This window comes from Scleropages formosus, chromosome 6 (genome assembly GCF_900964775.1).
Source record: "Scleropages formosus chromosome 6, fSclFor1.1, whole genome shotgun sequence".
Lineage (NCBI taxonomy): Eukaryota > Metazoa > Chordata > Actinopteri > Osteoglossiformes > Osteoglossidae > Scleropages > Scleropages formosus.
In genome coordinates this window covers 10,466,469-10,482,603 of record NC_041811.1, presented here as the reverse complement: position 1 = coordinate 10,482,603, position 16,135 = coordinate 10,466,469, and the positions used below count along the sequence as shown (strand labels likewise).

Below are 16,135 nucleotides of genomic sequence, written 5' to 3'. Positions count from 1 at the left end.
GAGGTTATCTAAATTCCAAACAAACCCCTGCACCACAGACACTCGCTCAGTCTCGGCAGATCCTTCACCTTCAGTCTGTATCCTCATGTCCCGGAGAGTGGCTCTCCGGCGAAAGCGGTCAAACCAGCTCTTGCTGGCCGCAAACTTCACTTCTCTGGCCGTCTCGTCGCCCTCCTTCAGCATCTTCTGCTGGAGGCGCTGGAAGAGCGCCGACGCCTTCTGCTGTATCAGTTTACTCGTTAAACGGGCGCCCTTCTCGCTCTTCGCCTCCATCCAGCGGAAGAGCCGCATCTCGGTGCGCTCGATAACCGCGTGGCGCGAGCGCCTCACGTGCGTCAGCCTCGCGGCGCCAGTTACGTTCTGCACGGTATGGCTGATCCTCTCCTTGTTTTTACAAATGGTGTTAACTGTAGAAGGGGCCAGGCCTGTAGCCGCTATGATTTCCTTTAGTCTGTGACCGTGCTCAAAGCGATTAATTATATCCAATTTCTCTTTCATAGAAATTGGTTTTCTGTTTCTCTTTACCTTCTCAGCATTGGCAGCCTTACCCATCATTTTCTCCGCTCTTCGGATGAATTTTTCATGGTCCATTTTCAAAACGGGAGCACAAATGCATATGGTAGAACAAAACTAAATTCCAGCATGGGAAGTGGACGTTTCGTGGTGAGACAAAGATGCGGACAACATGGCGTTAGAATACCGGTGTCGAGTTACCAGGAGTGCCACACCCCCCCCGCCACATGGTCTTCATTTAAACACCGCATTTGCGGAAAAAAGTTATTACTGCTCCTGTAGTCATTGTTTCCAAGCGAATTTGGAGGGAGAGCTTCTCGATCGCGTGTGAAAATAGCCAGTTTGGTATGACTGGATCAAACCAGAAGTTGTCTTGTAGATGCAACAGTCTGTTAAGGCAACAAAACGTCCTAACGCTAACCAGAGGCAGATTCGATACAGCGCTAAAAATGGCCCATATAACGCACAAAAAGGCCGTTGTATAGTGCCAGAGGGCCGTTATTTGAGCACTGCTCTGTATAATAGATTCCCTGTTTTCATGCCCAGTAAAGATCCTTTAAAGCGCGACAGGATCGTGTCCACCCGCGGGTCCAACCGTCCATTATTACTATTTAATGCGCGATATGTAAAACCTCATGATAGCGCTCTATGTGCTCAGGGACCGTGGCATACATAATTGCCTATTTCATATGTTCATAATATGTGAAAGTAACATGATTTGTTTCAACGAGATGAGTTTGTGGTTTCAGGGGTGTCACGTCGTGTGCTGTATGGGTCCAGTTTAACACTACATTAAGAAGGTATTAACATACAACATATATTATATAAAGAAGGAAGACACCCACCCTGCTAAGGATGTACTGGCCTTAAAAACTTTTACCCACCCATTTACCTGTGAACGGCAAGAAACATGGTTCATCTGGCTGCTTTATTTAGAAAATAAGATTTAAAAAAAAAAAAAAGATGAAACTCTTGAAAAAAATCAAATCATTTAACTAGCCTGGCCTTTAAAACCACAACAACTTATAAAATTTATCTATATTTATTCAATTAGCAGACACTTTTCTCCAAAGTGATGTACATCTCATAGAAGATTTGTACATTACATAGGAAAAAGAGACATAGTTGCAGATGTGTGATTCTTAACACTGTCATCCCAACCAAGCTGATCCACAAATTACTAGGTCTGGGACTGAGTGCCACATTGTGCAACTGGATCCTGGATTTCCTCACCAACAGACCCCAGCGTGTGCAGATTGGCAGAAATACCTCCTCCCCACTGACCCTCAACACTGGCACTCCACAGGGAAGCGCCCTGAGCCCGGTGCTGTACTCCTTATTCACACATGACTGTGTGGCCAGTCACAGCTCCAACACCATCATAAAGTTTGCTGACGATACCAACATTGTGGGTCTGATCACCAACAACGATGAGACGGCCTACAGAGAGGAGATGAGGCTCCTGGCAGAGTGGTGCCAGGACAACAACCTGTCTCTCAATCAATGTCAGTAAAACTAAGGAGCTGGTGATTGACTTCAGGAAACAGGATATGGTTCATGCACCTATTTACATTGGAGAGGACATTGTAGAGATGGTCAACAGCTTCAGATTCCTAGGGATCACACTCACTGCAAAACTCACATAGACTGAGCACACAGCATCCATTATCAAAAAGGCCCATCAACGTCTTCACTTCCTCAGGCGTCTGAAGAAAGCCAGGATGTCCACTATAGCCCTCACCACTTTGTACAGGTGTGCTGTGGAGCCCATCCTCACAGGGTGTATTACATCCTGGTGTGGCAGCTACTCCACACAGGACAAGAAAGTCCTACAGAGGGTGGTTAAAACACCTCAAAAAAACATCAGCACACAGCTACGAGCAGTACAGGACATCTACACCACAAGGTGTCTCAGAGAGACAAAGTGAATCATGGAGAATCACAGTCACCCTGCAAGGGGAACTTTTCTACCCTCTGGAAAGTGGCTTAGATCTATTCAAACCCGCACCGCTAGGTCCAGGAACAGCTTTTACCCCAATGCTATAAGAGTGTTCAACATACACTAATGTGCAATATCAACAACGATACTGGACTTTACACTGTCAATTCTTGCAACTAGAACTTACTGATCCCTCCAAATACATCACTTGCAATGTCACTTAAGTATTCTGGTTATTTACTGTTATTGGCATTATTTATTGCTTTTTTTGTGTGTAGTACTATCTATTGTGTTGTCTATAGTCTGTGGAAAAGCATTCTAGCAAGAATTTCATAGTACTTTGTACACTGTACTTGTACTTATGAAAATAAACCTTGAACATGAACTTAAGTACAGTTAGTTTCTTTCACCATATGCACCAATGTTCATCACACGAGTAACTGTATAAAAACTTTACCAGAATATCAACGATTCCTGATCACGTTGCTAGTAGTTTTTTTGAAATACATATAAACATTTACATTACAGGACTAGCAGTGGAAAAGACTGACCCAGGCTTGATCTTATAGTGCATGAACATTTATACCTTACATGCACTTTAGAGATCATGAGCGAAGTGAGTCTAGAAGAGGTGAGTTTTCAGATTGTTTTTAAATGTGGACAAAGATTAAGCAGTTCTGAGTGAGTGGGAGGTCATTTCACCACAACAGAACTGAGAATCGCTGTACTTTACCTTTTGTATGTGAGACCACCTAACAGGCAGATGAGGAAGAGCTTAGCAGTCTGGTTGGGGTGTAGCAGATGATCAAGTCTTGTAAATAGCTGGGAGCAGTTCTATTGATGCATTCGTAGGCCATAACCAGGATCTTCAATTTGATCCAGGCAGCTATAGGAATCCAGTGCAGAGAAACGAGAAAATACAGGGGATGGCTTCGACAAATCAAACATAACTCAAGCTACAGCGTTTTGTATCAGCTGTAGAGGTTTGATGGCAGTAGCAGGAAGGCGAGACAGGAAAGAGCTGCAGTAGTCCAGATGGGATGTCACCATGACCTGTACAGGTAGTTGGGCAGAGTCTGTTGTGAGGTAAGGATGGATTCTGCAGATGTTATTTAGGTTGTAGCTGCAGGTCCGGGTTGTGGCTTTGAAGTGCTGAGAGAAAGATAGACTTGAGTCAATCATCACTCCCAGACTAGTAACCGAGGGCAAAGGCAAAATGAGTGTGTTGTCCAGTTTGAGAGATCATGACAGAAAGACAGGTCAGCTGGGAGGTGTAGGATCTCTGTTCTGGAGTGGTTGAGTTGTAGGTGATGATCAGACATCCATGCAGAGATGTACAACAGGCAGGGAGCAAAGCACGTGAAAATGTCTAACGCTCCAGGTGGTAAGGAGAGGAAGAGCTGGGTATCATCAGCATAGCAGTGGTATTTGAATCCATGGGAGGCTATGACCGGGCCGAGGGAGGAGGTGTAGATCAAGAAGAGAAGAGGACCCAGTACCGAGCCCTGCGGGACACTGGTTGGGAGAGGCAGAGGAGAAGAACGGGAGACCTGCCAGACCGCTTGGTAGGATCTGCCAGATAGACAGAACTCAAACCATCTTGGTGCTGTTCTTTGATCCCAAGCTGATTAAGAGAGAGTAGAATCTGGTGGTTGACAGTGTCGAATGCTGCAGACAGGTCAAGGAGGATGAGGACTGAGAGGCCACTATAGTTGACTGAAGAGCACCCGACACTGCCAGGAGTGCTGTCTCCGTGGAGCGACTAACTTTGAATCCAGACTGATACCCATCAAGGAGATGCTTCTGGGTGATTCAGATAGTTGATCACAGGCTGCTCATTCTACAGTTTTAGACAGAAAGGAGAGGAGGGAGACTGGCCTATAGTTTTAGACCGAGTTAGGATCGAGAGAGGGTTTCTTTACCAGAGGTGAAATTAGAGCAGTTCTGAAGGTAGATGGGAAGCACCCAAAGCAGAACAAGGAGTTAATGATCTTAGAAATGAAGGTGGAGAGTTGCGAGTAGATGGTCTGTAGGAGTGACAATGGGATCAGATCTAGCGAGAAGGTGGTGTCTCTGGGTGATATCAAGAGGTCAGAGATTTCAGATTCTGAGACTGGCCATATCGATACCTAAAATAAAGATTACATGAACTACAAAGATAGATATTTTTTCAAAAGTTATTTGCAAATTCAGATTATGACTCAGTCTCCATTGTCAGAATAGCATAAACTGAAATTTCTCCATAAACTGCCCTTTAAACTCCAGTAATTTCAGACAACCAGCCATCAATGCCATTCCACTTGCCCAACAGCGAGTGGGACTTATATCAAATGTCAATCATTTCGGGATTTCAACCAACTGAATTCATTTAAGTGAATGCCAGCAGAGTCTGACTGATCCTTCCAAATGACATGGTAATGTGCCGCTCATTGGCCAAAGCGTTACGTTGTTATAAATCGGAGCCATCTGGAATTGTAGTAAAACCTCAGACACAAGATGCACAGAAAAAAAGGAAAAAATTCTAGACAATCTGTCCGATTCATAAAATAGAGAAATTTCTAGAATAAATCAGAAAAGAGAATAGAACTTTTGGCCCTAAGAGAGGCGAAGCGGGGGGGCGGGAAATCAGTGAAATATGCTGAGCTATAAGCTTTTAGAAGAGTATTTCACTGCTTCGGGCACATATACAGAGAGAGACACACACACACACACACACACACACACACAGAGAGAACTGGTGTATATAGGGCGCTTAAAGCTGAGGACTAAGACAACCTCACAAAGTGTTCAATAAAAAATAAAAAAACAAAAATATCTCAGGGCATTTTTTTGTATACAAAGCAATCTATGTAAATTGGTAAACAAATTTATAATCTTCACCTTTTCTCCTGCTTTTTAAGCCACAAGAGAAAACTGAAGTTAATGTGAAAAACAGCTAGAATCCTCTGAGATTTCACATTACTCAGGCAGAGGCTAAGACTTAATTCATTAAAAGACTGTCAACATTGCTATTATACATTACATATTTTGCTTATCACCATTCCAAAAAAGTGGAATACATACAAATGTAGGATACTAGCCAAAAGCAATCTACAAGCATGCATACACGCAGTTTGACTTCATAGAGTCAAACTGAAACAATGATTCTGATTTTAGTACCTCAGAGAGGACCAAAAAAAAAAAAAAAAAAACTTCTGGTAAACGACTCATTGGTATTCAAGGAAATGTAATGGCTAAAGCAAGTCTGTTCAGTTATTAACCACAATGGGAATTCCTCTAAGTTCAACAGGGGATGAAATGTGATGAACTGACCTAATAATAGCAGATGTTTATTTGTAGTCTTAAAATAGATTTAAAAGACTGTTCTTAAATAGTAGTGCTTCATCTGATTTAGGCAACTTTTTGGACTTGAAAGCACATTTAACATAAAGAAGCCCAGTTTGGCAGGCAGCAAAGCAACAACTGTTACAGATATACATGGTGGCTGAGAATCAAAAGATGGTGTATTACAAAGAATTTTTCCAACAAAAAATTTTCTTAAGGTTTAATTTGTTCATTAAAACAAACTAAGGTTTTGAGCAAGAACTTTGCAAACTGCACAGGGTAAATTCCAGTTCTCTTTTTATTTGTAGCTGAAATTAAAACGGTGTTTGTCTCACAGTTGCCAAATGCTGTGGTTTTAAATTAAAGCAATAACTACCGTGACATAAAATTATGTAGAAATGTTGCAGTGTATACAACTTCTCCAAAGAGAAATCAAGTGTTCGGCAGAGGGATACACTAACTGAGAAACACTAAACAACTTAACCACACCAAAACTATGATGTTCGGCTCACTGTAATTACATATAAAGGACTCATTATCATTTAGTTAATGTCTCCCACTGCTGTGCACTGTCATTCGAAAAATTGGGGGGGGTGCACAATGAATAACTATGTCACTAATGCATTATCTACTCTGCTGTAGCTGCAGTCTTCATTTTACTAATATGTTATGAATAATAGCAATATAATTAGAGTATTTCAAAAAGAGATTTTAATCAGTAGGGAAGGGGGAGTACTGATAAAAATACAAGTTTCCACCAAAGCTACTGTTTTTCAGTCATTTCCTGCAAGGCCAAAAAACGTCCTGAAACCTAATACAATTTTAAATTACATCTATCCATCTACATATCTGTGTATGCGGTAATGTCTTAAACCATCTATGTACTAGGAGTCTTTCAACATTTGCATATCAATTGAACCGCTGAACAGAATTGACACTGCTTTACCTAAGAACAATTAATTCAAAGGAAAATAAAAAAAAAGGCTTTTTCTAAAACTAGAGATATTTACAAACTGTATTTGAAAAACAAAGTAAAATTACAGTTCTCACATATTGCGAGAAGTATAGTTCTTTGACCATGCTTGTGGAGTTCCTCTGCCATTTTCTGCTTGCCTCAGAATTTGCAATTATCTGCTTGGGTTCACAAAACTTTTCAATTCCTCACAATGTTGACAGCCACCAATTTGGCTCCATGGTATCAGTGCCCCTGTTAAGCAATTTTCCGAGCACTGTGTTTTCCTGAGTCCTCCGTAGTGTTGCACATCCAAACCCAAGCATCCTCCCTTACGATAAACCAGTCACATTACTGTTAAATTGAGAGGCAAACCAATTCGTATAGTCTGAAAATGTGAAAGGCAATGCCAAGGTGTACAGTTCAAAAGTGTTTATTTAGGCCTTGAAGTAACAAGGCAAAATAAACAAAGCACTCACTGAATGAGCTTTGAAGAGAAGTTGCCCACCCACTTAAGTTTTTTGCACCGGCACAACTTTGTATATGAAGTCAAAAGCAGCATGTAACCACATCAAAATGCCACACACCAATCAATATCCATTCCTTTTTCATCTCCAGAATATGAGCAGTAGAAGAGCTCCAGATTTTCTTTGTTAAAAGCATGCATAAATGGCATAATTTCTGCTCTGCCCTTTAATAGAGCGAACCTCTGACTATATGAATAACACTTGCACAACAACACGAGCCAGCAAGAGAGACAGCTTTTCTACAGCAAAATAGAAGACATGTACAGTTAAATATCACTATTTTACACAGACTTAGGTGGTATTGAATTTATAATCACTATGAAGAGCATACTGCACTTGCATGTAGTGTTAAAATTTTTTTCCTAAGGCCACCACACTGCAGGTTTTCTATTACAAACTCTGAAGAAAAATTTAATAGACAGGTTGGTGAGATTGAAAGAAATTTAAAACTTAAAACAGATAAACTTTTGTGCAGCTACTTGTGTGATGTATACTAGTTCACATGGTGGATTGTGACCAATTAACTGTACAGACGGTCCCTGAGTTACGATGGTCTGACTTACGATTTTTCAGTTTCACGACTGTGCAATAGCGAGACGCCTTCAGTAGAAACTGTACTTCGAAGTTAGAATTTTTCCCGGGGAAGTGATACACGGTACGATACTCTCTCATGATGCTGGGCAGTGGCAGCGATCCGCATCTTCCAGTTTGCCATGTGGTTGTTCGTGTATGCAACCGATACTTTAGACTTCTGTGTTGTAAGCGTTTTTTCGGATACCTGCCCCATACCTACATTGTGTTTTGTTCATCCATCATGTCTACGAAACACCCATCTGTGCCTCCTGCTACTGGTGAGAAGAAGAAGAGGAAGGCAATTATTCTTGAGGAAAAACTCAAGATAATTGCACAGCATGAAGGCAGCAAGTCCGTAATGGCCATCGCACGTATGCCAGGCTCTGATCTTCGGTAGGTTAGGTGCACTAAATGCATTTTCGACTTACGATGGGTTTATCGGGACATAACCCCACCCTAAACCAGGGACTGTCTGTACTCTAGAATCACATGTCTGCATCTAAATCTCTCCTCCTGTTGATATAATGCACTTATTGTATTTGTCTCTGAGATATACGCTCTTTCAGAGAGTGACTACGGAACAAAAAATGTTATGCAAATGTAAACTGAACACACTATTCAAGCTTCATCAAGAACAAGTGATAAACACTACCAATTCATTTACTTTCACTGGCCGATTTCAGTAATGAATGTGATCAACTTCCTGTGTGAGCTAAGATATATGTTGAAAATTAACAACAGGGCAGCATTTAAACAGGCATAAACTGTCCTCCAACAATACAGCAGGACACACCTGGGAGATATTGTTCAACACCATCACCTCTAGCAATGGAAAACCTGATCTTGCAATGCAGCAAAGATAAAATATATGAAAACCCAGGAGACTCAAAAACACTGCTTTTTACTGCTTCCCTTTCCATGGCAACCCGGAGAAAAAGAACTCTGGGTCAAATTAATATTTTATTTTCAACAAACCAAAATGAGGCCATACACAACATACACATTCAAAAGTAAACTGAAGTACTTTGCTGATGCTTTAGCTTTAAAAATGTAATTGGCACAGCATTTTCATCTTAATAGATAGAAAACAAAAAAAAAAAAAAACAAAGCGCATTAATGAAAGTTTTTCTGAGAATCAAGGACAAATGCTTCCTTAAAATGTCATGAATATTAAGCACACAAAACTGTTGTAGCTTTCTGAGAGGAAAATTAATCACTCCACACGAATTAATGTCAGAAAGGTCAGGAAGTTTTCATTTTTACTCGGTGGCAGGGAGGGCGAGTGTCCAGACATACTCCAGAATTAGCTCCAAGTACCAGACAACAGGAGACAAGCTGGACTCATTCAAGTCCATATACCTTCACTTTTAGATTAAGAGGAAACTGTTGCATTAAACAATTAAACCCGTTTACAGTCTTAAGAACCCATGGTAATGGAAGGATCATGCAGGTGTCACAATGGTACTGGTGAATGATTTAACACTATAAACAATACACACTATATGGCTGTTTATAAACATAGTGCACGGATTTCCTGGGAGGCAGCTGCAATACAAAATTTACGCTCTATTGTGTTTCTTGCAGGTATGAATGATCCATTTAAAAAAAAAAAAAAAAAAAAAAAAGGTTTGCACCAAGAAGTTACAGCCATGTCTCGGTGACAGGATGCTTCATGAAGGATGGTACTTCTTAGAAAGGTTATTGTTGAATTGCATTTTCTGCTACATGCATTTGCTCAACCCAACTAATACACTGGGTTAACAGAATGCATAATACTTCTGATGGTTTATGCTCATCTCTGCATTAATTATACACACACTGAAATTAATATGCTATGAATTAACATGCTTACTTTAATTAGGAACATTTTTTTCTTCAAATTATATAGACTAGTCCATTTATAATGATAAAACCACTTCAATTTGTCACCCCCAATTTATTTTTAAGCGATATTCTGATGTCAGTGAGTATTGTTTTCATGTGCTTTTCACTGATGCTGCATTTGATAATAGGTCAAAAGGGCAGCTGATAATTTTAATATTTGACCTTTGAAGCCATTCTGAAGACAATGCAAATATTACACATCGCATGCACCTTCATGTTAAACAGAACATTATTTCAAAAACACAGCTGAACTAATTCTGTACAAACAGGGTGCTGCCATCACTTTCAATGCTGCAAATAAAAGCCAAAATATTTTCTGCTGTAAAGGAGGCCTTGGATGAAGCATTTACACACCATTATGGAAAGTCACTGAATGAAAATAAAAATGCTTTCTGAAACAAAACTTTAAGATTAAACAAACATAGAATTATGTCTTTATTGTGCTAATCTTTAGAGAGCAATAAAGAGGTAACCTTCTTGTTAGAAAAAAAATGGTTCCAAGTATATTTGCTGTAGAAAAATCACACTTCTACTACTATCTAACATACATCTTCCAGCATGCTTTTTAAAACAACAGAAATATTTAAAAAAAAAAAAACGGGAATTTCTCATTTCATCCTATTAACTGCAATGGTCTGAAAACAGCAACATATCAAGTCGTAAAATTTTCATCCTACTAGCTCTGAAACTCCATACCAAACTCCAAACCTTTTTCAATTTATATGTTAATGCAGCAAATTAAAATTTAATAACTAAGGATATTGAAAAGCGGCCTTGAATTATACAAAAATAAATCCTGCAAGAAATGCCTAAAATTAGAAATTCAGGGCAGCACTTGGCCCGCGACTAAGCCCTTGTACGCTGCAAGATTACATTTTTGATGAAAATCAAAATTGCATAGCAGACTGGGGAAGAGACTGTAAATCTGCTTCATTGTGATTTATGGTTTCATTAAACCGAGCAGAGCCTCACCCCCCCCACAATGCTTTCACAAATGAGATTCTCTCTGCAAATTGCAAATTTATTTTATTTTCTAAAATAGAAACCTTAAACCATTACACTTTTCTTTAAAGACAAAAAAGCTCAATAAATTCTACTTACTCATTAATTATTCATAGAACTTGATATTCTTTCTTGTAAGCTTGGGGGGGGGGAGAGGGGGGGCTCATATTTTTATTTATTTTTTTCCTCAGGTAGCACTCAGCCATTTTCCACTGCAGTCCGAAACTCAGATATCGACCTCTGCGGCACAGAAAAGGCAATTCCATTTTCGGAGCCATTTTAAATTCCAGACACAGAGGATGACTCAAGCACAGCATAAAAAGCTGATATATCCATGCTGCATTGTTACTATCAGAGCTTAAAATGGGCACCACTGCCCAAGGAGTTCAGATTTTTAAGACCATCATTTAAAAATGGTTTGCTTTAAAATACCATAATTACTTTGCTAAGAATAAGGCATATGGTCCACCATTTTGTAAATTTACAGTTTTACAATCTTGGTCTCAGCATGCACAAACACAAATTACCTATAAAATAAAAAGACTTACGTCAATGAGCGCGTACCACATTTTATTTATACATTCATCCAAACATCCATCAATCCCACATTATGTTCTCCAAGTAGCTATAAATGATATGGCTGGGGGGGGCTACAATTTTTTTTGTGAAATTCTGAAATCCCAGATGGAAAAAAGACATATCATACAGTGTCCACGTAAGACCTCAGGAACTCTGAAAAAAGATCTTATTTACTTGATCATATGCCAACAGTCTTTTCTTTGCCTCAAATGTCACACAGATGTGATCAAAAAAAGGACATCATCTGCACCAGGAAAGCAGTGTCTATGTTAACTACAATGAAGCTGGGCAGATGTGTATGTAAATAAAACAGCTCACCTGCTAAATACGGTTGTTTTATGGTATGACAACTCCAGTCCAGCTTTGGCCTTCGTGTTCACTTTCTTCTGGAACCAGCAGCCCAGAAAGTGATCTAAACATTAGCAAAAAGTTCTTGGTAAGCAGAAACTTGTAGCTTATTTTACAAGCCTAAACCACTGTTGTAGAAAATTGGCATGTCCTGTCCTAATAATGCTCAGGCTAAAAGCAAATTATTTCAAAGAAAGTACAAGCTCACAATTGAAAGACACTCCCAACATGGTTCTAATGATGTGAAAAAAGTGACAAGGTCTTGGATGACAGAAACTTAAACTGTTTCCTGTACTCCATAAAGCTTAATTTTATTGCAACACTCCTCAAAGGGATTTTCAAAACAGCGATGACTGGAACTATTGTATAAACCAGAAAAGTTATTTGTTGAAAAATGTTTAAGTATGTCAGCATGGAAAGTCATATCTGTCTCAAGGTACTTTCCTAACATATTCTGGGGTTTTTAAAGACATGTCAGATTTCATCAGCAAAGACATGACAGAAACACAGATACACACAGTGTATAAAATTAAGCAGAAGACACTGATCCGGAATTCTTAATTTTTTCAACTACTTACAGTTTATAAATATGCAATATTTCCTTTTTGGGTAGCTCAAACTATTAAGCAGTTAATATAACATATGTAGTAACTGGGTCACAGAAAGCAAGAGACAATGGACATTACAGAGGTCATATTTGCTTCACACTCAGCAATTCCTCAAAACATTTGTGCAGGATGTATCTTAACATGTAGTCCGTTATATGTCAGTGTACATCTTTGAATTATACTATGTAATACTAAGAGCTGAAGCCTCTGAAGTAAGTCAACATGCATTTTCATTAAACTAAGAATCAGTGAAACAATATTTCTTTCTGAAATGCTCCACCCTCTCCACGCACCTGCTTTACACAAAAGCCCATACATTACACTCCACCACAATGGACATCAATACAAACCAAGAAAATCTAACAGTCTACGCATGAAGTTAAGTCCACCATTTCACACACATTGCAAATTGAGAAGAAAAAAAAAAAAAATTGCATACATTGTAAAATGAATGACAGCAAGATCACGTGGCAAACCTAAATAAATAAAAATAAGAAAGGATGATACGAGCCAATTTATAAGAAACCTAAATGTTTATGCTATTAACACAGTGACTGGAGTGTCATCTAACAAATAAAAGCAGCAAGAATATTTCATCAACCTTTAGGTATACAGAGTCTATGGAGAAAAAAAAAATAAAATCCATCTTCTAAGCTTTGTTATAGACTGGAAAAATAAATGTTAAAATAGTACATTGCTTTTTGTCCACAGCATTACTCTACTCAGATGAATTTTTTTATGATTGTTTTTCCAGTTCCGTGATCTGCTGACCAAACATTTTCCATTTGGTGTCTGATTTCATTAATGTTTTTCTGGGGTCAGATATCTTTTCAATTAAAATAAGGGATCAGCCCAGTTTTGTAAACAAAAAACTAAGATGAACTGCTTAAAAAGAGAAAAATAAAGCATTTTCTTTTTTATACAGAAAAAGGAAAAAAAAACTTTAGTGTACAGAAAAAGGTTGTCCATACATTTATTTGAGCAAAATACAAAAATTGTTTAGCTTCAGATATTAAAATTGCTTCAAGGACATTTCCTAGAAATTATATCATAATTCTCAAAAACAAAATTCAACACAACATGATCCTGCAAAGACTGAGATGCAGAAAAACTGCGCTCTGCCAAAGCTGTTAGGTTATGCAAAATCCTTCAGAACAAAAAACAGGTTCAAAAAAAATTATGCAGAATTCATGGGAACAGCATCAAACTAGTTTGAAACGTGTAATTAGTTCGTTATTTATGAGCACGAAACAAGAGTTTCCAGCATTTGCATGAATTTAAAAGTAATTATCCCTTTTGGCGTGAGGAATTTCCTCCCCTAAATTCACAACATGCAATCCACATCATCAATTCAAGAAAACAACCGTGTAATACATGCATAAAGTAAACAACTTTGCTCACCAAAACTTCCGTAAATATTGCATATTATTTAAAAAAAAAAAACAAAAAAAAAGGAGACAATGTGAGAGGCAAAACTAAAGAATATGGCAACGGGGTAATTCACGAGCAAAAGAAAAGGGAAAAAGGCTAGAAGAGAAGCCTGTGGTTTCAGCCCCAGTGAGTGTCACAATCGCAGAAATTAACATTAATAGACTGAGATCATAAAAATAACGAGTACAACCAGCTCCCTTCGCACAAAGTGACTCTGCAGAGCTGAGCTTGTTCGAACCGAGCTGAACGTTTTAACTATATTTTCTCTTTTTTACATTTTGTTTATAATAATATGCAATCAATGTACAGGCGAATCATGATGATGTGCAAAACAGCCAGACGCGCAAGTAAGAAAAACCTCTCTCATTTTTAGCAAACTGTGGAAAAAACTATTACGTTTTGATGACAAATGCCTTAAGACCGAAACGGAAAACTGCTGAATTCAAAGGATTTGGAAAAGTAAAAAAAAAAAAAAAAAAAAAAAAAAATTAATTGTAATTTTGTACAACAATCAAATATCTACCGACAGGTGGCGCCAATTTAATAAGAAATTGCTATTAAAAACCTGCAACTATGAATTTTTCGAACAACATTTCGCATTTTTTTTTCCCCCCCCAAAATTATAAACTTAAGAGTTGAAAACAAAAGCAACATGTTTGTCAGCGGTCACAGATATCGAAGAGGTTTTTCTAATGTCGGATTATTTTATTACTTGGAAATAAAATGTGAAAAAAGCCACTAAATATGGCTGCGCGAGATGCGAGCTTTTTGTGTTTTTAGATTGTTGAAAAGAGACCGACAGACGGGAACACTTTAAAGAAAACATTACAAAAACGAAAAAAAGCTCCCAAACATGTTCGCTCTCCACTTCGCTCTGACACATTTGTTCGGTTAAAAAATACAAATTCTAAAGTTTTTTTTTCCCCTCTCGAAAATTCAACAGATAAAAAAACAGAACATTCGCCACAACTCAACTGTATGTGTATGATGTATTTCCTAAAAAAAAAAAAAAAAAAAAAAGTCTGAGGTAAAATTTTACAGAATCAACCTGGAGTGGAGGGAAGGCGAATGTAAAGTACACAGCAGCCAGACAAATTTTGCCGATTTTATTTTTTAAAATTTCAGAGTCGAGAAACAAAATATTACCTCCCGAAGGATGCGGGTTAAATGTCGCAGAATCGCCGAGGAATCCACCTCCGCCGGAGCCCGGGACAGCGGCCAGCCAGCAGCGTTCGGCTTTCCCTTTTTGAAATTTATAAATCTTTATTTAATCCTTTCCTGTCATCGCGGCGTCTCCTGTGGGGGCTCTCCCGCGTGCGCTGAGCTCAAGCGAGGGCTACCCGGCCGCCGCTCCCGCTGCTCATCCGCCGCCGCTGTCGGCTCGTACGTGCGCGGCGCCGTCCTGCGGAGACCACGGTCCGCCATCACCAGACGGGCGCAATCGGGATTCGCGGCGCCTCGCGACGAATTCCGCGGACGGGCGGCCGGTGGGACGACTGTAACCTGACACGGGGTTACGCGGCCAGCCGTGGAGCTCTGACAGTTTCGCTCGTCACGGGAGGGGGTTGTATGTCTTCCCTAAACACATTCCGCGCCGTCTTCAAGGATAAACACTTCTCTACTTTATTAAAATATCGAAATAGTCGCGACTGTTGTAGTTAATACTGTCTGTACGGTATGGGTATGTGTTCATCATGCATAACATTACAAATTGGCTTTTCTCATACGTGTGTACATGAATTATGTATGAACTGGGTCTCTGTACTACTGGGTCTTAAACTCTAGCTGAGCTCTGTCCGTTTAAAACCATTTTTGCATGAGTTAGTACATAAGAAAACGATAGAGGACTTAAACACTATCACCACAGTATCTATTTCCGCAGGGATACGTTTTGAACTTTGCCGAGAAGAACGCAGCTAAATTTATGGTTGGCCACCTAGTTTTTCATGAATTCAAAACTTATCTCGACATCAAAAATTTTAATTGAAAAGGGAAAAAAAAACACAGTTGCTCTTTGAAATTTTAGAAAAGAAATAAATTTTTTTCTTTTTTTTTCTGGGGGTGTGCTATTTGGATACTACAGAATTTCAAGGGGTTAATCACAAATATTAAGTAAACTCTTTTATATAGACGATATGTAAAATAAAAAGTAAAATATGGCACCTACTCAGCTGTGAAAGAATCTTAGTTTCCATTTTCCTAAATGTTCCACCTGTTTTGAACATAGTTTATCCATTTGGACAATGTCTTTAACCTAACTTTGTTCATGTTTGTATCTAAATCCTGATTTACAGAGATTTTTTAAATGTAAAGTTTTTTTTTTTTTCTCAAGGATAGATCCATGTTATTTTTTACTTAGAAGCTTGTGTGAGGGAAAGATATTAGTGGTGATATGTATACATAAAATACATTTTTTTGCTCATTCTTTCTCTTAAGTAACAAGTTTACAGAAGGT

General features: G+C 38.8%; 1 protein-coding gene across 6 annotated transcripts in view; it reads right to left on the bottom strand.

Annotated features, from left to right (window-relative positions):
• Positions 1–15,118, bottom strand: part of LOC108927215 (zinc finger protein 618-like) — a 35,137-nt gene extending 20,019 nt beyond the window's left edge. For 3 of the 6 annotated variants that reach the window (XM_018740344.2, XM_018740347.2, XM_018740345.2), the window contains exon 1: positions 69–240. In XM_018740344.2, coding sequence (XP_018595860.1) covers positions 69–183 — 115 coding nt within the window. In that variant the 5' untranslated portion in view covers positions 184–240. Of the gene's footprint in view, positions 1–68; positions 241–8,048; positions 8,055–11,611; positions 11,706–14,826 lie in introns of those variants that run through there. The other 3 variants (XM_018740348.2, XM_018740349.2, XM_018740350.2) reach the window with 3 other exon arrangements.
• Positions 15,119–16,135: the final 1,017 nt, after the last annotated feature.